At 38.9% G+C, this 26,660-nt stretch overlaps 1 protein-coding gene, 1 long non-coding RNA gene and 1 other non-coding gene across 4 annotated transcripts in view; 2 read left to right on the plus strand and 1 right to left on the minus strand.

Moving 5' to 3' along the window:
- The window catches only part of LOC103513457 (loricrin-like), a 14,913-nt gene extending 2,337 nt beyond the window's left edge, over positions 1-12,576 (plus strand). Inside the window, exons 2-4 of one of the 2 annotated variants that reach the window (XM_017445831.2) lie at positions 9,975-10,095; positions 11,090-11,224; positions 11,694-12,576. In XM_017445831.2, the coding sequence (XP_017301320.1) occupies positions 9,975-10,095; positions 11,090-11,224; positions 11,694-12,112 (675 nt within the window). In that variant the 3' untranslated portion in view covers positions 12,113-12,576. Of the gene's footprint in view, positions 1-9,974; positions 10,096-11,025; positions 11,225-11,693 lie in introns of both variants that reach the window. The other variant, XM_026826642.1, reaches the window with a different exon arrangement.
- Positions 12,577-12,591: 15 nt separating this feature from the next.
- LOC113469153 lies at positions 12,592-14,455 on the plus strand. The gene is made up of 2 exons (XR_003392661.1): positions 12,592-13,659; positions 13,990-14,455. It is a non-coding gene; the product is annotated as an uncharacterized LOC113469153 (long non-coding RNA).
- A 9,770-nt stretch (positions 14,456-24,225) lies between these two features.
- Positions 24,226-24,315, minus strand: LOC113469156. The gene has a single exon (XR_003392663.1). It is a non-coding gene; the product is annotated as a U6atac minor spliceosomal RNA (small nuclear RNA).
- Positions 24,316-26,660: the final 2,345 nt, after the last annotated feature.

Here is a 26,660-nt window from a genome sequence, read left to right on the forward strand (position 1 = left end):
CTCCCATGAACTATGTTTGTTCTTCAATTACCTTGATGTGTATTAATGGGATGTATGATGGGGATGTATTCCATATAATACATTTCCATCAATTTACACATATCTAATGTATACTAACAGCCATGGAAAAAGAGTCTCAATGTATTCAGTATTTGGTTCTCAAATAGAATCTATATAGAGAAATATTCGGACGAAGTATAATGATTACATACCAAACTGATTAGGTGATGTCATTCAGCTTAGAGACACTCCTGAATATGATGGATTGCGAACAAATTACTCATTAACAGAGATACCAGGTATTTAATTAGTGCATCGTAGAATACCTTGGAGTGTCGTTGGACATCGCTAACGCGCGCGGTATGCCACGGAATAGGAAACGCAGCACTTGGAACACACACTATCCGAACGAAGATCCGGCGTTCCGAAGGGTCAGTCTTATAACCGATCATAACGGACAACGGACTCAACGGTCACGGACGTTACGACGACTAACTCAAAGTGTGCTATGAATTAAAAACCTTTGAAAATGTATCACGATAACATAAATTACACATAACGTATAGTGTAGTATAACTAAATCGATAGTCGAATATACGAAACGTCTGATGTTTAGAGTGAGATGTGCCAATAGTTATTTGATGACTAGAAACATACATTAACTCTCACCAACGGTAAGATGGACGGAGTCACCCAATAATGTCTTACTATGTATATATAACCGCCGAGTACTAATAAACGTAACTCAAATTAAAATAGAGAATAATTACATCAAGATTTGATTCTATCTTCACAAAAGTAACATTCATCCTATGCGCAGTCTGCGCAGCAGGACCATCTTAAGAATAGCACGCAGTTCCCAAGTCATAGAGGTCCAGCTGCGCAATTACTAGCTTAAAAGATAGAGACTGCATCGGTAAACTGCTAGACTGGTGTTATTATGCATCATGGGGGGTCGGAATGACGGGACCTAGTTCTCCGCTGGAGAGGACGGTCGGATGCAATGGCGAATCAACCATCGACACCCATCGACGCCAGACGAGAGCATTCCGCGATCGGGCGCCCGAAGCTAAGGGCGCCGCCGCGCGCTAAAATAGAGACTACCCTTATGTATTACTGGAGCAAAGAGCCTTGCCGACCGGAGAAGAGGATAGGACCAGAAGGGAGGAGAAAAGATAAAGCCCTGCTATCTGTACTCGTCGAATGAGAGGGAGACAGTTCGTGAGAATTTTTTTTTTTTAGCTGGAGGAGATGGAGGAGGTTGAAGAGAACAAAAGGCCCGTCTTACTGGACCTGGACCTATTTGAAAATGAGTGAAGGCAAGCACTAGCCCATGACACCGCGCGCAGGCGTTCTCTTACCACCTAACCCTTTGAGCTCGAGTATCTAGGTATGGGGTGAAATTAACGGCAAAATGCAAAAAATGAAGGATAATCCATGCTTCGGCTGGATTGCACCCGCGCCCTCCTATTTACCAGCACGAGGCGGCTGACCACTACACCACCGAGGCAGGCGAAATTAAAATCCGTGTGTTAGCTTGGTTGGTAGCGCGCCTGTCTTGTAAGCACAAGATCGCGTGTTTGATTCCCGCCAGGGCGGCCTTTATTTCAGGATAAGGATCGTTCTCGGAAAGGATGGCTTCTATCCCATACTCCTCTCGATTTTGGGACGATAAGATTTGTTAAACCACCGAGGCAGGTCGAAATCAAAACCCAAGTGACCTGACTATCATTTACCAGCTATCACCCTGTGGTACCCTATTAGTTAACGACAAATTAAGTAACCAATGGCCTGATAGAATTAGACTGGTAGGACTAATTAACTTGAGAGCAAGTTATCTAAGGCATGATTTGTCTGTGGTAGTTTGTTGGTACCTACGTGTTGTATGGATAACAAGATCTTGATTGAAAGAGTAACGAGCAATGAGTATTGTTTGGCAGTGGAGTGGAACGATTTTTCAAGAGGTTTGACAAAGGGAACTGTAACTGCTGAGGTCTTATCGTCCCGAAATCGAAGAGAGAAGGAAGACAGGATAGGAGAAAGCCAGCCATTCCGAGAACGAAAATTACCTGTTCAGGATAAAATCCGCCCCGGGCGGGAATTGAACCCGCGGCCTATCACTTACAGGGCTGACGTGCTACCAACCAAGCTAACTAGGCTGGCGGCGTGCATCGAAAACCCAAATGTAATGATTTGTATAAATGACATTTTCCTTTAGGAATTGTCCCTCTTCTGAAGCTCTTGTCTCCTTGTTTGACGTGACAGCGCCTCTACACGGAGAGTGTACCAGTGTAATAGCAGATTATAAATATTACATTTACTCTACACCACTGTTGATCATTAATCATTATCATTAGATCTGTTTATTAGATTTATTATTTTATTAGTCACGCTTCGACAGTAGCAAAGTGGTAGGCCGCTCGTCTGGTAAGCCAATGGACGCGGGTTCGACCCTGACAGAGGCGTGGAATTTAATTCTTTTTCCCGTTCGTTCTCCGAACTTTTTTCTATGCTTTTCTTTTTCTCTCTTCGATTTTATCCGCAAGGGATAAGGTTCGTTCTGGGAACGGCTGGCTTTCTGTCCTTCTCTCTTCGATTTCGGAACGATAAGACTATAAGACCTCCGTTGTTACAGTTTCCTCTATCAAACCTTTTATTAATGTTTTATAATTATTATTTTTAATCTTTCATCAATTTAATTATTTTGTTAAACTGTCTGATTCCATTCATTGGTTTCGATCAGAGCAGTGTTTTACGGATAACTAGCTTTAGAGGCGTGGAATTTAATTCTTTTTCCCGTTCGTTCTCGGAACTTTTTTCTATGCTTTTCTTTTTCTCTCTTCGATTTTATCCGCAAGGGATAAGGTTCGTTCTCGGAACGGCTGGCTTTCTGTCCTTCTCTCTTCGATTTCGGAACGATAAGACCTCCGTTGTTACAGTTTCCTCTATCAAACCTTTTATTAATGTTTTATAATTATTATTTTCAATCTTTCATCAATTTAATTATTTTGTTAAACTGTCTGATTCCATTCATTGGTTTCGATCAGAGCAGTGTTTTACGGATAACTAGGTTCGAAACAGATCAACCTCAGATCCTGTTTCGTTTCCTTAGGTGAAACAGTCGGATATGTTGTTCTTGGGTGAAACACGGATGAGTTTCATCAGACGTCTTCCGTCAGTAGAGGCAGGTAGCACCTACTACATACTAGGTACACCTACCTTTTAAAACAGTGGTAGGTAGGTACCTTGTTTCGTCAATTTATCTATACATATTTCCTTTTACACCTGTCTAAGTTTCGTCAATTTATCTATTTCCTATACACAGTCGAATCTGCCTAATGGAGCAGTTGCAAATGGGTAAAAATTATAAAGAAATGGTCGATTCCTATGTAAAAAGTTAGGAAAAATCCAAATCTGAGGTCAAAAATCCGAAAAAATAACTGTAAAAGTTCGAAAACTCAATTTTTATTTTCCGTTCTAATGAAAGAGTTCAAAAATGTGTGACGTCAGACTTTACGCAGTTGTTTTTTTTCGTCCGCTAGGTAGCGCCACTATGCAAGCGCGCTAGCGGAGGAGCAGAAAGAACTGCGCAGAAACGTATGCGCACAAACACATTAATCCGTTGCCTGCGAGGGAGCTTTGCTCGGGACATTTGATGTGACGTCATCGCCTACGGGAGCGTATGCCGTGACGTCAAAGTTCACGATTTACCGGCATTTTTTTAATCGATTTATCTCGGGATCTAGAAGTCGTAGAAGAAAAAGAAAAAATCCGTTGGTCCTCATTTTTCCTGCTCTATGACTTTGAAACATCACCCAAGTAAGCGCAACTGATCTATTCCACATTTTTGCATTAGTCCGTCTATTTGTTTGGTACACCCATATAACTCTCAAACGGTTTGTCCGCTTGAAATGAAATGTAGTTTTACGAAAGGCATGAAGTCATGAAATTTCTATATTAGCCGAAACCAAATGTCAGCCCAAAGCAATCACCCCAGAGCTGATTGAGAGGCTGCCGAAAAACGCCGACCCCGTCTGAACACGGGAAAAGGCGAGGAAAAAGAAGAAAATGTAAGTAGGTACATGGTACACCCACTAAGCCGCCACTTGGCCGTTGGATGTTTTGTACTCAGCCCATTACGACAACTATCAATCTCAGTTTCTCAGTTAGTACCTAGGTAACTATTATTTTATTTACTTCTAGCTATGATCATTTAATTTTAGCTGTTATTCAATTGCGTATTTTTACTTGAAAGATCAAAGCCTCCTACGGGGCACATCGGAAAGTAATTAAATGTGACATTTACATCGATGAGCTAAAAAACGTTTTATTATTATAAATGTCAAAAAGTTAGATACCCAATTAGGCTGGCTAATCCGGCTTTCAAGTGTTACATATGTTTGTAATCCGAAGAAATGAAACTCAGTAATATTAAAGCTGATTTCAAAGAGCTCTGTAGTTATAATTGGTAGGTACCAACCTATATTTAAATCATAATGTGTTAATTGAAACTAATACTAAAGCTGATTTCAAAGAGTTGTGTTGTAATAGATAAGTGCCTATCTGCCTATATTTAAATAATATGTTAATTGAACGCACGAAGAAAGTTCGAAGTTCCTGGACGATTTTTCCTTGGTGTAAATCAAATGGGTGGCGTACTTACACTTACTACGTAGGAACCTAGGTATCTATAATATAATGTTGAATTAATCCAAGTAAGTAATAATACTTACCTACCGGTAAAAAATACGCACAAGGTAAGTATCTATCTACTAAGTATAATAAGTATAATAACTAGTCGTAGTAAGTAAATAATACTTGCAGTTATCATTGGATTACCTAGAGGTGTCATTGCTGCATTTCTCTCATTTCTCCGCGAGAAAGACGGGAATTCGCGTGACAATTATAATTATTTATTATTATATTCATCATTATCATCCACAAGATATCATTATATTATCAACAAGATATCATTATTATCAACAAGATATCATTATTATTAACAAGATATCATTATCAAGAAACTATGATTGTTATTGACACTCATTTTTTACTTACTCGAAAACCAGCGGCGTATCTTGAAGACAATTGGAGAGCATTTAGTAAAAAAGAACCATATACATAAGGGGAATTGCCTTATGGATGGTTATTTCCTGCTTAGTGCTGTCCAATTGGCTAGATAGGTAGGTACCTATCATTAATTTAAATTTCTAAATTAAAAAAAAAAAATGTAAACTCAACACATCCACTTTTACTGCAAAATCAAATGAAGTGAATTTGTCATCTCCACCAATTTCGCAAAATCACAAGTACCTACTCCTGCCTCGCCTCGGTGGTGTAGTGGTCAAGACGCTCGCCTGGTAAACAGGAGGGTGTGGGTTCAATCCCAACCGAGGGATGGAATTTTATCTTCAACATAGCTATGATAATTTGATCACTTACCTGAAGTTTTTTTTTTTCTAAATTCCTCATTTTTTTCTATTTCTCTTATAATTTGACCACTTACCTGAAGTTTTTTTTTTTAAGCTAAATTCCTCATTTTTTTTCTATCTTTCTTCGCCACTAAAAAATCTCATTGCTCTGAAACTATTTTATTGCTCTCATTTTATTATTATTTTGTTTATTTACTTTTATTATCATTGTCCTATCAAGGTCTTCCAGTAATAGCCTGGGTAATTTGGTACTTTATACTTGAATGACAAAGTTCAATCACTTCTTGTCACCCTGAATAACGAGTCAGGTGGCAGAGAATGACTCAGGCATGAATTTCGCCAATTTATCTTTAGATTTTCTTTGTGCCTTCTCTCTAATTACCTATACATTTACGTTTATTTTTTATGTGCCTTCTCCCTAAAAGTTAGATCTTAGTTCCCATTAAAAGTCAGTCGATTTCAGCTTAGGAAAACTATTAGTTGTCACTACTACGCTCAGGCATGAATTTCGCCAAGTTATCTTTAGATTTTCTTTGTGCTTTCTCTCTAATTACCTACCTATACATTTACGTTTATTTTTCATGTGCCTTCTCCCTAAAAGTTAGATCTTAGTTCCCATTAAAAGTCAGTCGATTTCAGCTTAGGAAAACTATTAGTTGTCACTACTACCTGTTCCCTATCCCTACACATTATGTTTTAAGACTCTTGGAAGAAATGTTTTACCTACCTCTTGTAACGATTATTTCCAATGTTAAATTAGAATCAGAATCTCAATTTGATACCTAATTGAACGAAAGCTCTAAGTTTGATAGATGGAACTGTGAATAAGGTAGGTCTTATCGTCCCGAAATCGAAACGAGAAGGGGGATTGGAAAAAGCCAGCCACTCCGAGAACGAACCTTAGGATAAAGTTCGCCCGGAGCGGGAACCGAACCCGCGACCTAGCGTTTAAAACGCATTACTCACTAAGCTAACTTGTCTGGCTACTCTTGGTGTAATAACTTATTAAGATATGAATGCCATTAATGTTAGGTGATGTTGTGAATCTGAGGAGTTATGGAATAGATTCGCACTATTATATTAAAATATTCACACTAGATCTTAGATTTGTACGTGGGAAGTCAGACCTTGTACCCATATCCATCTTAATTACCTTATTATCTACCTACTACCTACAATACACAGTAAGTTGTTACCTACATATATTACCTACAATACGCTGTAAGTTGTGATGTTCTGTAATCCATCTTCCTACTGATAAGAATAAGATCCTATCTTAGAAACTTATCTCCTTAGCTTTTATTTTTCAAGGCTTTATGATACCTAATATTCTCACGAAGTGAGCTCTTCCACGAGAAAACTATTGTTGTAAATTTGTACTTTGCTAAACTGAGTTAGGTAAGCTAAGCTAAATTTGCAGGAAATCTTTCATAGTTTGTCAGACAAAACAATTTTATATTAGTTGGTGAGAAAATCAATGGTTGAGGGTTTATAATTTGTTAGATAGGTAAGACAACTGTCTACCCAATAGAAACCAACTGAGGGAAGAAATTAAGTAATGAAAAAGAGACATTTGTCCAACAGTGGACAAGTGCTTGCTCTAATGCCTAATTGCCTATGCATGAAGAGTGTATGATGTAGAAATATAGAGGTACCGAAAGAATTTTTGTAGCCAACGGCGCGAGGTGTGATGAACAGAAGAACTAATGAAAAATGAAAAAAATAGCTAACCCCTTAAGGGAATTCAGCTAATAAAGTGGTGAGGAAAATTTTTAGATGATTTCTAAGAGGGAAAACGGGTGAAAAAGTGCACAAAAGTTAGGGGGGACGTAGGAACTTGAATTTCGAGTCTCCCGAAAGATTTGAATGTTCGAGTGATGGTTGGGACCGCAACGTTTTGAAGTCAGTTTCAGTTGAACCTGGACCATAAAATTACTCATTAAACATAGCTTAGTAGGTATAGGTCCTCACAGAGATTCGACTTACTGTAGTATTAGTCAGAACTACCATAAAATTACTCATTAAACATAGCTTAGTAGGTATAGGTCCTCACAGAGATTCGACTTACTGTAGTATTAGTCAGAACTCATACATTAGTAGTATGAGTACTTCTAAAGAGTACCTAAAGATAAACTCTTGGGTTTATGACTTATGTAACTCTGAGAAAAAGGTACCGACAATCTATGTATCTATACATATTAACTACCTTTACATAATATACCTATGTAGGTAGGTAGGTAATTAGGTAGTTCCATTAACTTCTTGTTTTGTATCAAGTGCCCTCCTTACTGGACCTGGACCTATTTTGAAAATGAGTGGAAGGCAACCACTAGACCACATGACACCGCGCCGCAGGCGTTCTCTACCACCTAACCCTTTGAGCTCTAGTTACTAGGTATGTGGTGAAATTACCGTCAAAATCTCAAATAAATGAATAGGTAATCAGGTAGTTCCATTAACTTCTCGTTTTGTATCAAGTGCCCTCCTTACTGGACCTAGTCCTATTTTGAAAATGAGTGGAAGGCAACCACTAGACCAGACGACACTGCGCCGCAGGCGTTCTCTACCACCTAACCCTTTGAGCTCTAGTTACTAGGTATGTGGTGAAATTACCGTCAAAATCTCAAATAAATGAGGATAATTCCATGCTTCGGCTGGGATTGAACCCACGCCCTCCTATTTACCAGGCGAGCGGCTTGACCACTACACCACCGAGGCAGGTCGAAATTAAAGAAAATCCGTGTGTTGGCTTGGTTGGTAGCGCGCCTGTCTTGTAAGCACAAGATCGCGTGTTTGATTCCCGCCACGGCGGCCTTTATTTCAGGATAAGGATCGTTCTCGGAAAGGATGGCTTCTATCCCATACTCCTCTCGATTTTGGGACGATAAGATTTGTTAAACCACCGAGGCAGGTCGAAATCAAAACCCAAGTGACCTGACTATCATTTACCATCTATCACCCTGTGGTACCCTATTAGTTAACGACAAATTAAATAACCAATGGCCTGATAGAATTAGACTGGTAGGACTAATTAACTTGAGAGCAAGTTATCTAAGGCATGATTTGTCTGTGGTAGTTTGTTGGTACCTACGTGTTGTATGGATAACAAGATCTTGATTGAAAGAGTAACGAGCAATGAGTATTGTTTGGCAGTGGAGTGGAACGATTTTTCAAGAGGTTTGACAAAGGGAATCATAAACCCAAGAGTTTATCTTTAGTTAGGTACTCTTTAGAAGTACTCATATTACTAATGTATGAGTTCTGACTAATACTACAGTAAGTCGAATCTCTGTGAGGACCTATACCTACTATTAAGCTATGTTTAATGAGTAATTTTATGGTCCATAAGATTATCTATCAATCTTATGGAACTTAGAGCATTTAAATCGTCATACGGTGCATATAATTTTATGAACCTTTTTATAGCTTCCTTCAATCGCCATAACTCAGAATTGCATGTAGCTCGGAGCGTCTTGATTTGTCATGCATATTATTTACACACATATTATACTTAAACATATGAAGTATTATGGACTCATTTCATATTCCATTAGCTCATCAGCTTATATGCTTTGGAGATATTCTTACGGTTATCAATAAATAATAATCGATAAAATTTGAGATGGTTGCATGCCTCAGTGCAGCATGGCACATTGGCACATAATATTGCCTCAGATTATCTGTACCTTTATTTCCTTTAATGGCCGATCTTACCACTGAGAGTTAACACGGTCAAGGGTTTTCTTTGACGTCACCCATTTGATTTACAGATTTACACAGGTCAGTATTTTTTTTTTTTTTTTTTTTTAAGAGGTTTGATCTATCAATCTTATGGAACTTAAAGCATTTAAATCGTCATACGGTGCATATAATTTTATGAACCTTTTTATAGCTTCCTTCAATCGCCATAACTCAGAATTGCATGTAGCTCGGAGCGTCTTGATTTGTCATGCATATTATTTACACACATATTATACTTAAACATATGAAGTATTATGGACTCATTTCATATTCCATTAGCTCATGAGCTTATATGCTTTGGAGATATTCTTACGGTTATCAATAAATAATAATCGATAAAATTTGAGATGCATGGTTGCATGCCTCAGTGCAGCATGGCACATAATATTGCCTCAGATTATCTGTGCCTTTATTTCCTTTAATGACCGTTCTTACCACTGAGAGTTTAACACAGTGTCAAGGGTTTTCTTTGACGTCACTCATTTGATTTACAGATTTACACAGGTCAGTATTTCTTGAACTCTGGCTTAACGAAAAACTCTGTGGTAAGATCGGACATAACAATGCTTAATGGTATGCAGTATTATAGTATGTCGTTCGCGTTTTATGGCACCTTTGAAAATCTCTGAAAAGAACAAAAATATTATTCAGCGCGCAGCGGTTTACCCCAAAAATTTACTTCGTTTTGTTCCCTTCGTCTTCTATCTTTCTTTCGTCTTCTCTCTTTCCGTTTGCCTATCGTTCGATCAGCTCAATCTCTGTTTCGACCTCCTCTTAACCTCCCAATTCTCTCTGTTCCAGGTCCTGGCTCTGAGCAGCATCGCTCTGGTCTCCTGTGAAGCTCCCTCCAGCAGCTACGGCGCCCCGTCCAGAGGAGGTGGTGGTGGTGGATACTCCTACTCTGGTGGTGGCGGCGGATACTATGATGATCACGCATACATTATCAGGTAGACCTGACAGGTACACCTGATCAGGTCGAACTGATACCTGATGATCACGCACACATTATCAGGTAGACCTGACAGGTACGGCTCAAAAGGTCTGCCTGTCACCTGATAGTGAGTGGCCTAAATTCGAAAAAGCTTAACCCATCCTTTAGGGCTGTCCAGTCCCTACAGCCTCAGTTTGGGCTTTTTGTGTATAGGGTTAAGCTGTAAGTGGCCTGAGCTGGCTCTTAACTATTGTGTTACCAAGGCTGAGTTGTGACAGCCAAGGATACCCTATCCTGTCGTAACAGATTGAGATTCTGAATTTCTGACACTTATTCATATGCTAATCGGGATACTTTACATGTCAATTGCACTTCGGATAGGTTTAAGATGGGTTTGAGCATTACTGTTCAATGATTAGTACGTAGGTACCTGGTACCAGGGCCGTATATCAGGATTTAGCGAGGAGGGCTCCAAATTTTCGTAGTCTTGCCGTAAGTATAGGAGAAAAATGAAACTCAAAGAAGAGGGGTGGGGGGGGGCCCTCAACCCCCATTTTTCGGAGTCTGACGTACAGTAGAGGAGAAAAATGAAGCTCAAAGAGAGGGGGTGGCGGGGGGTAAGAGAGTTGTATTTCTTGAACTCTGGCTTAACGAAAAACTCTGTGGTAAGATCGGACATAACAATGCTTAATGGTAGATAATTAGATATGCAGTATAGTATGTCGTTCGCGTTTTATTGCATCTTTGAAAATCTACAAAAATATTATTCAGCGCGCAGCGGTTTACCTCAAAAATTTACTTCGTTTTGTTCCCTTCGTCTTCTATCTTTCTTTCGTCTTCTCTCTTTCCATTTGCCTATCGTTCGATCAGCTGAATCTCTGTTTCGACCTCCTCCTATCCTCCCAATTCTCTCTGTTCCAGGTCCTGGCTCTGAGCAGCATCGCTCTGGTCTCTTGTGAAGCTCCCTCCAGCAGCTACGGCGCCCCGTCCAGAGGAGGTGGTGGTGGTGGATACTCCTACTCTGGTGGTGGCGGCGGATACTCCGGTGGTGGCGGATACTCTGGAGGTGGTGGATACTCTGGAGGTGGTGGATACTCTGGCGGTGGCGGATACTCCAGTGGTAAGTTGACGGATGGAAAAGTTATTGTAGAAGTTCTCACTACTCACTTCCCGGAATTATAAATTTTGAATGACCCAGAGTTTGGCGAGCTCTTTTGATCGTTTCTCTGAGAACTGGGAACTCTACGAGGCTGGGAAATCTGGACGGTTAAAAAGTAAAGACGGGGAGTCCTATGAACCCGTTAATTTGCATAGACCAGGCATTCGCACTAATGCTGGGGTTCACCAACTCCTCGGGATTGAGATTAAACGAGGATATCCCTATTTCCCTATACTGAAAAGCCAGGTCAACCTCGGAATGAACTCAATCCTGAGACATTCCACGGTGGTAATACTCGACCTAAGCCTGTCATCAATATGATTTCTCGGAGGGAGCTCTGAATAATCAGTCGTTAGAGTGAATAATGTTAGCGTTTACTTCCAAAAGTTCACCTGTCTAATGCACCCATGTCTCTTTGCTTTCCCCCCAGGAGGAGACAACTTCCAGTCTGTCCCAGTGTCCGGCAACACCTATGAAGGCCAAAACGTCGACTACAGTCTGCTCGAGAAAGTCAAGCAAGCCATCCTGAGAGACGAACAGTCCAGCGGTGGTGGCGGTTACTCAAGCGGTGGCGGTTACTCAAGCGGTGGTGGTTACTCAAGCGGTGGTGGCTACCCAAGCTCCAGCTACGGTGCCCCATCTTCTTCCTACGGAGTCCCATCCAGCTCTTACGGAGTACCATCCGGTTACTCTTCCAGAGTTGTCGACCTCCAATTTGAAGGTGTCAAGCCCGCTATCCAAGTCGCTCAATACCTGAGCCAGTCCGGTGGTGGTGGCTACGCCAGTGGATACCCAAGCTCCAGCTACGGTGTCCCATCCAGCTCCTACGGAGCACCATCCTCCTACTAAGCGCCTCGCGCCTGTTGAACCGCCCCTACCTCGGGACTTGACTTTCACGCGGCGGGGTGCCGTCTCCCCGGCTCGCAGACTTGCGGGGCGGGTAGGGGTACCTCGCGGGCGGGAAGAGATTCCTCCCCCGCGTGAAATGAAACCATCGGGCGGGCTCAACATTCCTACGAAGCCCGACGCCAGGCCTCGCCAACAACATTTGGACATCTAGTCATCCAACAAGGAATCAAGTTCGTTCTCGCGTTGGAGGTCTTTGCTTTCGCGGACGGCCCTTTTCCGTTCAAATCTGCGATCTCACCTCTCGGGTCGAGACACGGTCTCCAGTATTGATTGTTGAAAAGAGAATTGACGCGAACTGCAGACAGTTCCAATTGTTTTCTCAACTGTTGATACTCGGCCGGTTACCAAACGACGCATGAGAATATGAAAGTTCAAGATTCAAATCAGAGTTACCATTACCAAACCAAACATATACTTTTCCATTCAAATCTGCGATCTCACCTCTCGGATCGAGACACGGTCTCCAGTATTGATTGTTGAAAAGAGAATTGACGCGAACTGCAGACAGTTCCAATTGTTTTCTCAACAGTTGATACTCGGCCGGTTACCAAACGACGCATGAGAATATGAAAGTTCAAGATTCAAATCAGAGTTACCATTACCAAACCAAACATATCTCGAACTTTATCTCACAGATTGCAATCGTGTGAAGCGATTTGATGTTTCGCCTAGATACAATTTAGACACCGAAAATTACCAAATTTCGTGTAATTCCGACCGCAACTAAGCTCATTAGCGTCCATTCGGACAAATGAGAGAACTTCTATGACGAAACATACCAACATTAAAATTTGAGCACGGAGATTTGTAATTTTTTCGAATGACTATTTAATGCGGTCGTGAGAGCATCATATAAAACGAGACTTGTAGTCTTGTACTTCGCCACCTTTAATACCTATGATTACAAAAGCTCCAAGCAGATAATTTTACGTCATGAAATCGTGTCTGAATTTCAAACGAAAGTGATCATAGGTATCATCGTTCAGTTTTGCGTCACTTTTCGCCGTGACTATTCGTGATGTAATGATTCTAAGATGAGAGGCAAGCTCAAGCTCTCGTCTCTATAATTTAACATCTAAATCCTCACTGAGTCTCAATTTAACGGTAGTACAAACACTAGTAACTTGTGGATACCCACGATTTAAATCAAACGTTAATTCAGTTAATTGACTCGAGACTCTTTGAGGAAAATTATGAAGTGACTTGCACACAGTTACAAAAATTCGCTGATAAATCAGTGATAATCAATCTTAAAAGAAATTTTACTACGTTTTGCTCTTCAGTTATGCTCATACAAGATTCACAATATTGACAAAAGATCCTAGCAATACTTTTAGTGCTGTAACCAACAATTTAATTCCCCTGACTACTTCTGACGAAGATCTTCAGAGTATTTATTGGTCTACCGAGACCAATTTAGATAGATATTGAAGTTCCTACATTTAAAGAGATACCTCATTGCAAGTCACTTCGTAACCACTAATTAGGTATCTACTTGCAGCTGATTTTTTTTCAATCATAACTTCTGTTTTTGTATGATATAACTAGCAATTTACAAGTTTACTAAGTTTACTTTCTATCCGAGCAAAACGTTCATTGCGCAAACACATCTGTAAATCCGCACTTAGCAAAAACATCGCTATACGCGATTACGCGCAACTTTTTTTAGCTAAATTCCGTTTCGGGATGAGCTATTTTTTTCCCTTTTTTTTCCCAAAATCATCTCAAAGTTACCGCTTTTATCTTTTGTTTCTACTTTTTATGGTCGGGATTCCATGAGTTTGAATTCAATTTAAGTTGAATTAACCACTAATTAGGTATCTACCTGCAGCTGATTTTTTTTTCAATCATAACACATAACTTCTGTTTTTGTATGACATAACTAGCAATTTACAAGTTTACTTTCTATCCGAGCAAAACGTTCATTGCGCAAACACATCTGTAAATCCGCAATTAGCAAAAACATCGCTAAACGCGATTACGCGCAACTTTTTTAGCTGAATTCCGTTTCGGGATGAGCTAATTTTTTCCCTTTTTTTTCAAAATCATCTCAAAGTTACCGCTTTTTATCTTTTGTTTCTACTTTTTATGGTCGGGATTCCATGAGTTTGAATTCAATTAAATTTGAACTGATTAAGCATTTTTTGTTTGGTAATTTAGTTCAAGTTTAATGATTGAATTAAGAATTTGATGGGCCAATTTCAATCTTTAATTGGATCGAACTTTAGCCCATCAGAAATCGGTTCAACTCAAACTGACTTCAAAACGTTGCGGTCCCAACCATCACTCGAACATTCAAATCTTTCGGGAGACTCGAAATTCAAGTTCCTACGTCCCCCAAGTTTGATAGAGGAACTGTTACTGAAGTTGAAGGCTAGCTATGTATTACCATTATTTTGTAATCTGAGTTGCGTGGTCAATAGACAAAGCGCCAAATACCCAGATAAGTGGTTAGTATACATATATATATATATATATAAAAACTCATCTTCTGTATAACGATTCATGTTTTTAAACCTCATGTTCATGTACATAATACATATACATTCGATGTGCACTACATTAAGTGTGTTGAACATACAAAATGATAGATATTTGCATTTTACACAGGAAAGACGGTACATATACCTACTTTACTTCCTGATTCTCAAGTAAATTAATGTGAATTGCAGTATACACACCCTGTATACTTTGCATGCAGTCCTTCGTTCAGATTCTTCAGTCAATATTTTACACTACTCAAGTTTCTTATTGAGCTGTCAATAACAAATCAATAATAATTATAAACAATTACAGAGTTATAGTCTCTTTGAGTAGAACATAACAGGCTCGAGATAAGTGAAAATGGAACTTGGCCTGGCGCACTGCCGTGCGCTGCGCTCAAATACCAGTACCTCGTTCCAAGAAAGTATGGAATAATAAAAGTTACAATTGTAAAATAGTGATAATAATAATAATAATAATATTCAGAATGTAGGATGTTTTTGTTTACAAGATGGCTTCCCTACAATCGTGATTTTAATTTGTCCCGAAAATAACAAATTCCTAATCTTCCACCTCTATTGGTTAAATCCACATCCTAACCTAAGGACTTGTACATGAGAAAACTTTACGAAAGTTACAAACAAAGAGTCTTTGTAAATGGATAAATCCAACAAAAAAATGAAAAGAAAAAAAAAAAAAAAAAAAATCCGTACAAAAATTTCCCAGTACACTTTTCGGCATTCAGAAAGGCACTAAAAATTGGTGGATTTCACCAACAATACCATTAGAGATCACCACTCATGGCCAACGTCACAAAGTGAGTTTAAACTCGATTTAATTTTAACTCGCGGATTAAGCAATCTAATTTAAACTGGGTTTAATTTTAACTCTCGGATTAAGCAATCTAATTTAAACTCCATTTAATTTTAATTCTCGGATTAAGCAATCTAATTTAAACTCGGTTTAATTTTAACTCTCGGATTAAGCAATCTAATTTAAACTCCATTTAATTTTAATTCTCGGATTAAGCAATCTAATTTAAACTCGGTTTAATTTTAACTCTCGGATTAAGCAATCTAATTTAAACTCCATTTAATTTTAATTCTCGGATTAAGCAATCTAATTTAAACTCGGTTTAATTTTAACTCTCGGATTAAGCAATCTAATTTAAACTCGGTTCGAGTTAACCTCTCGGACAAAGCCCCCAACTCTTTGGTGAAATCCGCCAAACATCTAGAAAAATAAATTGGTAAAAAAGGGGTCTACAATAGAAAAATATTTTGAACATTTTACAAAAACTAATATTGCTATATCCTGTAACAGAATACACGTCAGTTATTCAATCAGATAAATTTTATCGACTTGGACTCGAACCACCAACCTCCAGGTCCGAAAGCCATCGCGCTACCCACTGAGGTTGGTATTAAATCAGATACAACAAAAACGAATTTTAATTGTGTTAAGCATGAGTATTTGTCACAAATGTCGTTCCCAATTAATACGCCTCGCTAAATTTTATTGAATCGACTCTGGCTCGAACCACCAACCCTCAGATACGAAATCCACCGCGCTAACCGCTACACCGAGGTTGGCACATTATACTATCCAAAATCCAATACTTAGTTAGAACGGACTTTCACAAAGTTATCGACTCTTTAATCAAGTAGGTAGTTAAATGTGGACTACAACTAAATTCTAAACATGATTCATTCAACCTAATTATGTATGTATGATGTACATTCGAGTAGATATTAAGTTAATCTAGGAGTTGTATTTTATTAACCAAACATTTCCATATGAAATCTATAACATACTGTAAAAACCTGTCTTTTTCAAGCACTTTAACCTTACTCACGCCAAATTTCTAATGATGGTTTCATTAGAAATTTGGCGACACGGGAAAAATATTTGGTTAACAAAATACGACACCAACGTTATAAATAGTTTGATTTGAAATATGGCACATAAAGTACAAGACCAGCCACTCACACTCAGGTAGGCCTGACAGGTACGACTGAAAAGACCCGTCTCTCAGGTCTACTTGATACCTGATGAGCACACACACTATCAGGTAATAATAATAATAGTGCTTATTTATACTGCTCGCATAGGACTGAAAAGTCCCTCTACTCCAGCAGTAGGCTACTACTATTATTGTGGTCAAATTCTCAAATTATATTGAGGATAAAATTCCATACCTCGGCTAGGATTGAACCCACGCCCTCCTGTTTACCAGGCGAACGCCTTGACCACTACACCACCGAGGTAGGAAGAAAAGGTAGACCTGACCAGGTGTACCTGTCGTCAGGTACACCTGATAATGACTGGCCTAAGAACGCGAAACAAATTTGAGGTTCTTCTCTCCTCCTTGACTTCCTTATTCTATATAGTTAGTTTTTTTCTCCTTCTTTTGTCCTCTCATATACTCTTTCTCTTTCTTCTTTTTATCATCTCCCTTTTTGGCATAATTATCATTATTCTCTTTCTTCATCTTCGTGAATCTCGAGCCATTTCATACATTTCCAAATCTCTTCTTTTTTTGGTGAAATAGGACGTCTTTGACACTTTTTCCAGTGAACTACTCAGTCAATGAGTCAGATCCTAAAACATGTAACTCACTCTTCAACTCCGTACAGCCTATAGAGAGTTAGGATCTGACTCATTGACTGAGTGAGTCATTCCTGGCTTCAGAACTTCAATCCTGAAATAGGTAACTCGAAAATCATTCCCCTCCTTTAGAATCTTCATGGGACTTTAATTCACATTACAAACCCATCAGTGTGGATGGTTGACCTCAAATTTAGATTATGCTAATACTTTAGCTGTCAAAGAAGCTATTCTTGCACTCACTGTGAGTTGCATGGTCAAAAGACAAAGCGCCAAATATCTATGAGTAAGTCAATATAAATATTATAAATTCACATTACAAACCCATCAGTGTGTACGGTTGACCTCAAATTGGGATTATGCAAACACTTCAACTGTACTTCAGCTGTCAAAGAAGAAGATCTATTTGCACTTACTATAAGTTGCATGGTCAAAAGACAAAGCGCCAAATTTCTTCGAGTACCTACTTAAGTATGCGCCAAATACATATCCATAAGTTGCACCTAGGTAAGTAAGTACTGGTACATACTACATACATATTACATACCTAACTTAAGTATTTTAAGTGTCTACTATTTGCCAAGGATTTTTTTTTTTTTTTTTTTTTTTTTATTTTTTAAGGGTGTGGGGTAAAAAAAAAAACCCAAAAAATTTTTTGGATTCAAGGATTTTTTTTTTTTTTTAAATTTGATAGAGTTGCGGTCAATAGACAAAGCGCCAAATATCTTCGAGTATCTAGGTACGTACCTGCTACCTACTTGAGTATTTTAAGAGTCTAGTATTTGCCAGGGATATTACTTTTTTTTTAGGTTTGATAGAGGAACTGTAACTGAAGTTGGAGGCTAGCTATGTGTTACCATTATTTTGTAATCTGAGTTGCGTGGTCTATAGACAAAGCGCCAAATACCCAGATAAGTGGTTAGTAAAAAAAAAAAAAATCCGTACAAAAATTTCCCAGTACACTTTTCGGCATTCAGAAAGGCACTAAAAATTGGTGGATTTCACCAACAATACCATTAGAGATCACCACTCATGGCCAACGTCACAAAGTGAGTTTAAACTCGATTTAATTTTAACTCGCGGATTAAGCAATCTAATTTAAACTCGGTTTAATTTTAACTCTCGGATTAAGCAATCTAATTTAAACTCGGTTCGAGTTAACCTCTCGGACAAAGCCCCCAACTCTTTGGTGAAATCCGCCAAACATCTAGAAAAATTCGGATTAAGCAATCTAATTTAAACTCCATTTAATTTTAATTCTCGGATTAAGCAATCTAATTTAAACTCGGTTTAATTTTAACTCTCGGATGAAGCAATCTAATTTAAACTCGGTTCGAGTTAACCTCTCGGACAAAGCCCCCAACTCTTTGGTGAAATCCGCCAAACATCTAGAAAAATAAATTGGTAAAAAAGGGGTCTACAATAGAAAAATATTTTGAACATTTTACAAAAACTAATATTGCTATATCCTGTAACAGAATACACGTCAGTTATTCAATCAGATAAATTTTATCGACTTGGACTCGAACCACCCACCTCCAGGTCCGAAAGCCATCGCGCTACCCACTGAGATTGGTATTAAATCAGATACTAAAAGGACTTTAAATTTTGTTGAGCATGAATGCTTGCCACAAATGTCGTACCCAAATACCAGTAGCTAAATTTTATTGACTTGGACTCGAACCACCAACCACCAGATCCGAAGTCCACCGAGCTAACCACTGTTCCCGAGGTTGGCACACCATAAAATCTAATATCCTTTAGTTAGAACGGACTTTCACAAAGTTACTAAGACTTCAATCAAGTAGTTAAATGTGGACTACAACTAAATTCTAAACATGATTCATTCATGGGGGCACGGTTGGTCCAGTGGTAACGCGCTTGCTTGCCATGCAGAAGGTCCCGGGTTCGAATCCCACCATCGACAAAAATTTAACCTCCAGGTCCGAAAGCCATCGCGCTACCCACTGAGGTTGGTATTAAATCAGATACAACAAAAACGAATTTTAATTGTGTTAAGCATGAGTATTTGTCACAAATGTCGTTCCCAATTAATACGCCTCGCTAAATTTTATTGAATCGACTCTGGCTCGAACCACCAACCCTCAGATACGAAATCCACCGCGCTAACCGCTACACCGAGGTTGGCACATTATACTATCCAAAATCCAATACTTAGTTAGAACGGACTTTCACAAAGTTATCGACTCTTTAATCAAGTAGGTAGTTAAATGTGGACTACAACTAAATTCTAAACATGATTCATTCAACCTAATTATGTATGTATGATGTACATTCGAGTAGATATTAAGTTAATCTAGGAGTTGTATTTTATTAACCAAACATTTCCATATGAAATCTATAACATACTGTAAAAACCTGTCTTTTTCAAGCACTTTAACCTTACTCACGCCAAATTTCTAATGATGGTTTCATTAGAAATTTGGCGACACGGGAAAAATATTTGGTTAACAAAATACGACACCAACGTTATAAATAGTTTGATTTGAAATATGGCACATAAAGTACAAGACCAGCCACTCACACTCAGGTAGGCCTGACAGGTACGACTGAAAAGACCCGTCTCTCAGGTCTACTTGATACCTGATGAGCACACACACTATCAGGTAATAATAATAATAGTGCTTATTTATACTGCTCGCATAGGACTGAAAAGTCCCTCTACTCCAGCAGTAGGCTACTACTATTATTGTGGATCTTCGAGTAATTCAATATAAATATACTGAGCCAAATGAAATTCCGACCACCTAGAAATTTTGTTCTAGATGTAATGTACGTACATGCTAGTTGGGTTGACGGACGGAAAAGTTACTGCAGAAGTTCTCACTTTTCCGGAGATAGAATATGCCTCATTTAAACTACTGCTAGAATGAGATACTCTGGCGGTGGCGGATACTCCAGTGGTAGGTTGACGGCGGAAGTTATTGTAGAAGTTCTCACTTTTCCGGAGATAGAATAGAATATACCCCATTTATACTACTGCTAGGAATAGGATGAGATACTCTGGTGGCGGTGGATACTCTGGAGGTGGCGGATACGGATACTCCAGTGGTAAGTTGACGGAAGGAAAAGTTATTGTAGAAGTTCTCACTTCCCGGAATTATAAATTTTGAATGACCCGGAGTTTGGCGAGCTCTTTTGATCGTTTCTCTGGGAACTGGGAACTCTACGAGGCCGGGAACTCTGCGAGGCCGGGAAATCTGGATGGTTAAAAAGTAAAAACGGGGAGTCCTATGAACCCGTTAATTTGCATAGACCAGGCATTCGCACTAAAGCTGGGCTTTACCAACTCCTCGGGATTGAGATTAAACGAGGATATCCCTATACTGAAAAGCCAGGTCAACCTCGGAATGAACTCAATCCTGAGACAATCCACGGTGGTAAAACTCGACCTAAGCCTGTCATCAATATGATTTCTCGGAGGGAGCTCTGAATAATCAGTCGTTAGAGTGAATATTTTTAGCGTTTACTTCCAAAAGTTCACCTGTCTAATGCACCCATGTCTCTTTGCTTTCCCCCCAGGAGGAGACAACTTCCAGTCTGTCCCCAATTCATCTTAATGGAGATTTTACAAGCAATAAGTTAGAACAGAGGTTCCCAATCTGTGGTACCACTGATGGTACGCGGAAGCATTTCTGGTAGTACCCTCCTCAAAAGTTTGGGAACCCCTGAGTTAGAATATTAATTTAATGGTTGGTCTAATCTAATAGATTAATCCCTAATCTGAAACAAGTTGGATTTAAAGCGTTTGATTTAGTTCCAGTTACTAAGTCTGCGGCAACAGCACGTTGAATACAAGTTTCCAAGGGACTTTACGTACGTACTATTTGACAGGGATAGTCCATAGGTATTATAAAGGTGGGGGTGGGGGGGGAGAGAGGGAAATGGGGTGAATTTCTTCCAAATTGAAAGAAAAAAGCATGACTTACGGTGGGATTCAAACCCGTGGCCTCCCATTTACCAAGCACTTGCTTAACTTTTTCCTCCAAAAGATCTGATAGAGGGAGCTGAAATCGGCAAGGTCTTATCCTCCCGAAAGCGAAGAAAGAAGGAGAACAGGATTGTATTGTTTTGTACAATGCTTATGGTACCTGAGATCAATCAATGTGATTTCCCAATTATTTAGCCTTAAGATACCATGTTTAACATGGTATCTTAAGGCTAAATAATTGGGAAATCACATTGAGAACAGGATAAGAAAAAGACAGCCGTTCCAAGAACGAACCGTATCTGTTTGGGATAAATTACGGCCCGGGCGGGGATCGAACCTCCACCCTAGCGCTTACAAGGCGTGCTGCCTTCCAAGCTAACTAAGGCCAGCCACTCACTATCAGGTAGAATACACCGGACTGACACCTGATGAGCACGCACACATTATCAGGTAGACCTGATAGGTACACCTGATCAGGTCGAACTGATACCTGATGATCACGCACACATTATCAGGTAGACCTGATAGGTACACCTGATCAGGTCGAACTGATACCTGATGATCACGCACACATTATCAGGTAGAACTGATCAGGTCGAACTGATACCTGATGATCACGCACACATTATCAGGTAGACCTGACAGGTACGGCTCAAAAGGTCTGCCTGTCACCCGACATCACATGCACCTAATAAAATACAAGAGAGAAAAAATAACTCAATTCCATTTCGAAAATCACGAGCAAAGTTTCCTTTTTTAAAGCCAGATTTATGCCAGAAAATAAATGAATTAATACAACTCCATGTGAGTCCATAGATGAATTTTTATCAAGAATATTTGGCTAAAACTACAAAATATTTCCTTATTCTTTTGCGGAAATGAGATACTTACTTATATCTTAATTTTTCAAGCCAGGTTTATGGGGGAAAAAATAATCGTTTATGAAAATTAATAAATTTTTATCCAGAACACATGGAAATTAAGGTAAAATAGAAAGTAAAAAATAAAATACATGAAAGTAAACCCGAAAATATTTCTTTACCTTTTCCATTTCGAAAGGAAAGGCATGTATGTAGGTATGTATAAAGTTTTAAAATTTCAAGCCAAATTTACACCAGAAAAAAATTGACTTTTTATTAGAACAACTTTTTGGTGGCCATTTTTAGACATTTAGGTTGAAGCATATTTAAATGCAACTAAAATCAAAGACTATTTATTTAGCCTGAAAAGCATCAAGTACTTCGATGGTAAGTAGTTTCATTTTTTCACGCCAGGTTTATGCCAGAAAATAAATGACTGTGTTTGCTCCCAAACCTATAAATTTTCAACTTTAAAAATAGGTAGGATGATACTGGTCTTACTTTCATTTCTTTTAGGAAGTTTTGAAAATCAAAATTTTCATGAAATTTTCTCAAGATGTTTGACAAACAAAGCAAAGGTAAAACCTTTGCTGACATTAACTTAGGATAATACAGGTCTTATTTTTCATTTCTTTTATGCATAGGAAGTTTTGAAAATTCAACATCCTAAAATTTTCTCTTTTTTTTTACAAAGCATAAAGAAGACCTATGTATGATGGTTATAAATAAATTCATTAAGAACAAAATGCGTGACGTTGCTGACCTAATGAGCATGAACTCTTTTCAATACACCGTGAACTTCGAATTTTCCTGGATTCCACACAGAGTGAACTTTTGAACCGAGTAGAGGAATCCACCCCACCGTACATTTATTTAACCGTATACCGTACATTATAAGCAGACTTTATGGTCTAAAATGGATGCTCCAAATTTTAGGCCAATAGTTGTAGTAGGTTAGGTAAGCTGAAGGGTGTACTTTTCATGATTCTATCACTTATATCTTATATCTTTATTCTTTTTCCGGTAAAATGAAGACTTTCTTTTCCATTAATAAAAGGATAAAAAAATGAAGTCAGTAGGTATTAGGTAGTATCCAAATGATTATTAAATTTTCAGAATTTGTAGGTGCCTGATTGCCTATCTACCCAGTGTAGGTACCTGCACACAGAAGTAGATAGGAATAGAATAGAATAGAATATGTTTTATTTGCACATAAAATACATTGAAGTACATTGTACAATGGCCATAGGAATAATGAAGACTGTGAGGATACATACCTGCCTCGGTGGTGTAGTGGTCAAGGCGCTCGCCTGGTAAACAGGAGGGCGTGGGTTCAATCCCAGCCGAGGTATGGAATTCTACCAAACAAGCTAACTAGGCTATCTTTGTCAGTGGCTTTGTAAGAGTTAACAATTCAAAAGCTAAAACCTTGGTCCAAATCTTAACAGCTTCCCGGTGATTTTGCCAATCGAGAGAACACAACTCGAGAACAACCTGAAGAACTGACCCCAAAGAAAAAGAAATCTAATAAAAATAAAACCTTAAAAAAACCTGTCTTCTTCCAGTTCACGAAAGAAATTCGGTTACAAGACGAAATTCAAATCCCGGCTTGCTCGCCATTGGTGGATTTCGATCCCCTCGAAATCTTCGCGCGGCGCTGTGATTGGTCGAATTTGAATTTCTCGTCCTGAGATTTGTTTTGAATTTTTAACGGAAAAAACTGGTTTGGAATGACGCGCCAATGTAGCGTCCCGCGTCGCATTTTGAAAAGTTCTGTCGATGTGAGCGGTTGTGTTGTGAATTTGTGCGCCCCAACCCTCTAATGCGGCCGGGGGGAATTTAGCAGTGATTATTTTGATTTTTATGAAAAAAAAAAAAATTAAATTAATTTTACCAATTTTTCCCCTCCTGTTTCTCGTGTAAAAACTACGAAGTGTTGGTGCCGAAATTTTATAAATAACCTGTGATTTTATTCTTTTCATAAGTTTTTTTTTTTTTTTTTTTTTAAAAAAAATTTAATTTTTTAGTAGTAGCCTACGGCTGGAATAAAGGGACTTTTCAGTCCTATGCGAGCAGTATAAATAAGCACTATTATTATTATTATTAAAAATGCCTTTAACCTATCCATTTCGAAATCATAGTGAGAGAAAAAAAAAATGTGGTTAAGGTGCCTTAACCGTATGTGTGTTGTTCCATCCTTGTCTAGGGGAGTGCTAACCGGCTCTCCTTTCATACAACACGTTTCATTTCATATAACATTTCCCTATTTAAACCTCACGGGGCGAAAAAATGGGGTTCTCGAGAACCTGACTCGAAATGGCCAACTTTGGGCGCCTTTTCCGACCCATTTTCCCAAACTTTTCGAATCGCCGTCGAGTTTTTCTTAAAGTTCACAGGATTTCTCATTTTAATCTACAAGAAAAACCATAGCTTCACAGGGGGTTTTCTTTATAAATTCGGGATTTTGAAAAATTGAATCTGAAACTTTTTCGAGAACTCAAGTCGGATGGATAAGTGTGTAGAGCTTGTAGTATGCTCGTTTATTGAAGGGGCGAAATGTGAAGCGTGTAGTATGTTTTTTTATCGAAGGGGTAGCGTTCGTTTTGAGAAGGTGACCCTACACGTTGAAGACATCTGAAGGTGCTATCACTCTACAGTTGAGATTGACTGGTGGAACCCATGCAACGTAGGTATGAGATATATAGAGTTTTTTTTTTTTTTTTTTCCTAGGTATCGTTTTTTTTTTTTTTTTTTTTTAAAGATTTTTTAGGGGGGAATGTAGTTTTTTTTTTACTAGGTATCGATTTTTTTTTTTTTTTTTTGTTAAGAGATTTGATAGAGGGAACTGTAGCCGCCAAGGTCTTATCGTCCCAAAATCGAAGAGAGAAGGAAGACAGGATAGGAGAAAGCCAGCCCTTCCGAGAGAGAACCTTATCTGTTTGGGATAAAATCCGTCCCGGGCGAGAATCGAACCCGCAGCCTACCTCTTACAAGGCAGACGCGTTACCCTCCAAGCTAACTAGGATGGCTACCTATCTCGTCAATTCAATACCAATGGCACCTTCTCGACAGCCTAAAAGTACCTACAAACATCGAGTTGAAAAAATAACCTCTCCCTGATCCCATAAATTTATTTTCGTTCCGCGCGCTAAAAATATCATAAAAACGGTTGGATTTTTTTGCAAAAAAAAAAAAAAAAAAAAAAAAAAAAGAAAAAAAAAGGAATACCTGGCCGAATCACCAGTACCTATTCTCTCCACCTGAGCCAAAGTTCAATCAAATTTCACCCACTCTTACCTCCTATTGTGCACGGAAACCGCCTAACCACATCATACTTTAAGTTTTAAGTAGGCACCTATTTTAATCTCCTATTATTACGCATTTTAACCGCATCATACTTTAAGTACCTACTTTAACTGATGATGTTAGGTAAGTACAAACACAAATTGGTGCTTAATTATACCCATTCAAAACCAAGCTTAGACCACAGAATTAAAAGTTAAAACCGAATCAGGTGCACACAGGTAACTTGGGGACAGGGCCGTATTTGGGGGGCCGAGGGGGCCCGGCCCCTCGGGGTTCATTTTAGCTCCTTTACTATGGGGTGGATCCCAAAAATGTGGAGCATCCAGTCCCCTCCGCCTCCCCCGGTACATCACTGTTTTTTTTAGAGTTTATTTAAAGTGGCAGGATTCTCTTGCCCCCCCCCCTCCCCTCGACAAAATCCTGGCTACGGCCCTGCTTGGTGATAGTAAAAGTGAAGGCGGAATGAGTTTCTGCACCTACAATGAAGATTAGAGTTCCCAATTTAGTGGCGACCACAAAACCGCAACCCAGGCGAAATTCCTACATGATTAGGAGATTGAAGATTAGGTTAGACAGCGTATAACCTATCTCCCTGGCAGTTTGAAAAGGAAATGTTGCTTGCGTCATGGGTAGTGTTCCCTACATGTCTTTAGTGTTCCCTACATGATCTTTAGTGTTCCCTACACTGTTCCCTATCCCTAAACATTATGTTTTGGGACTCTTGGAAGAAATGTTTTACCTACCTCTTGTAACAATTATTTCAAATGTTAAATCAGAATCAGAATCTCAATTTGATACCTAATTGAACGAAAGCTTTAAGTTTGATAGATGGAACTGTGAATAAGGAATAAGGTAGGTCTTATCGTCCCGAAATCGAAACGAGAAGGGGGATTGGAAAAAGCCAGCCGTTCCGAGAACGAACCTTACCTGTTTAGGATAAAGTTCGCCCCGGGCGAGAACCGCATCAGCGAACTAGCTTTTAAAAGACAGACGTGCTACTCACTAAGCTAACTTGGCTGGCGTGAAAGGAATTAGGTAACATGTGTATTAGATAGCTTATATTATTATTCTGGATGTTCTGAATTAACTGAGGATGAGGAGTTATGATTGTAATGAAACAGATTCACACCATTATCTTAAAAGATTCACACTAGATCTTAGATTTGGACGTGGGAAGTCAGACCTTGTACCTATCTTAATTACCTTATTATCTACCTACTACCTACAATACACAGTAAGCTGTTACCTATATTACCTACAATACACAGTAAGTTGTTAC

Source organism: Diaphorina citri, unplaced genomic scaffold (genome assembly GCF_000475195.1).
Source record: "Diaphorina citri unplaced genomic scaffold, Diaci psyllid genome assembly version 1.1 scaffold973, whole genome shotgun sequence".
NCBI lineage: Eukaryota > Metazoa > Arthropoda > Insecta > Hemiptera > Psyllidae > Diaphorina > Diaphorina citri.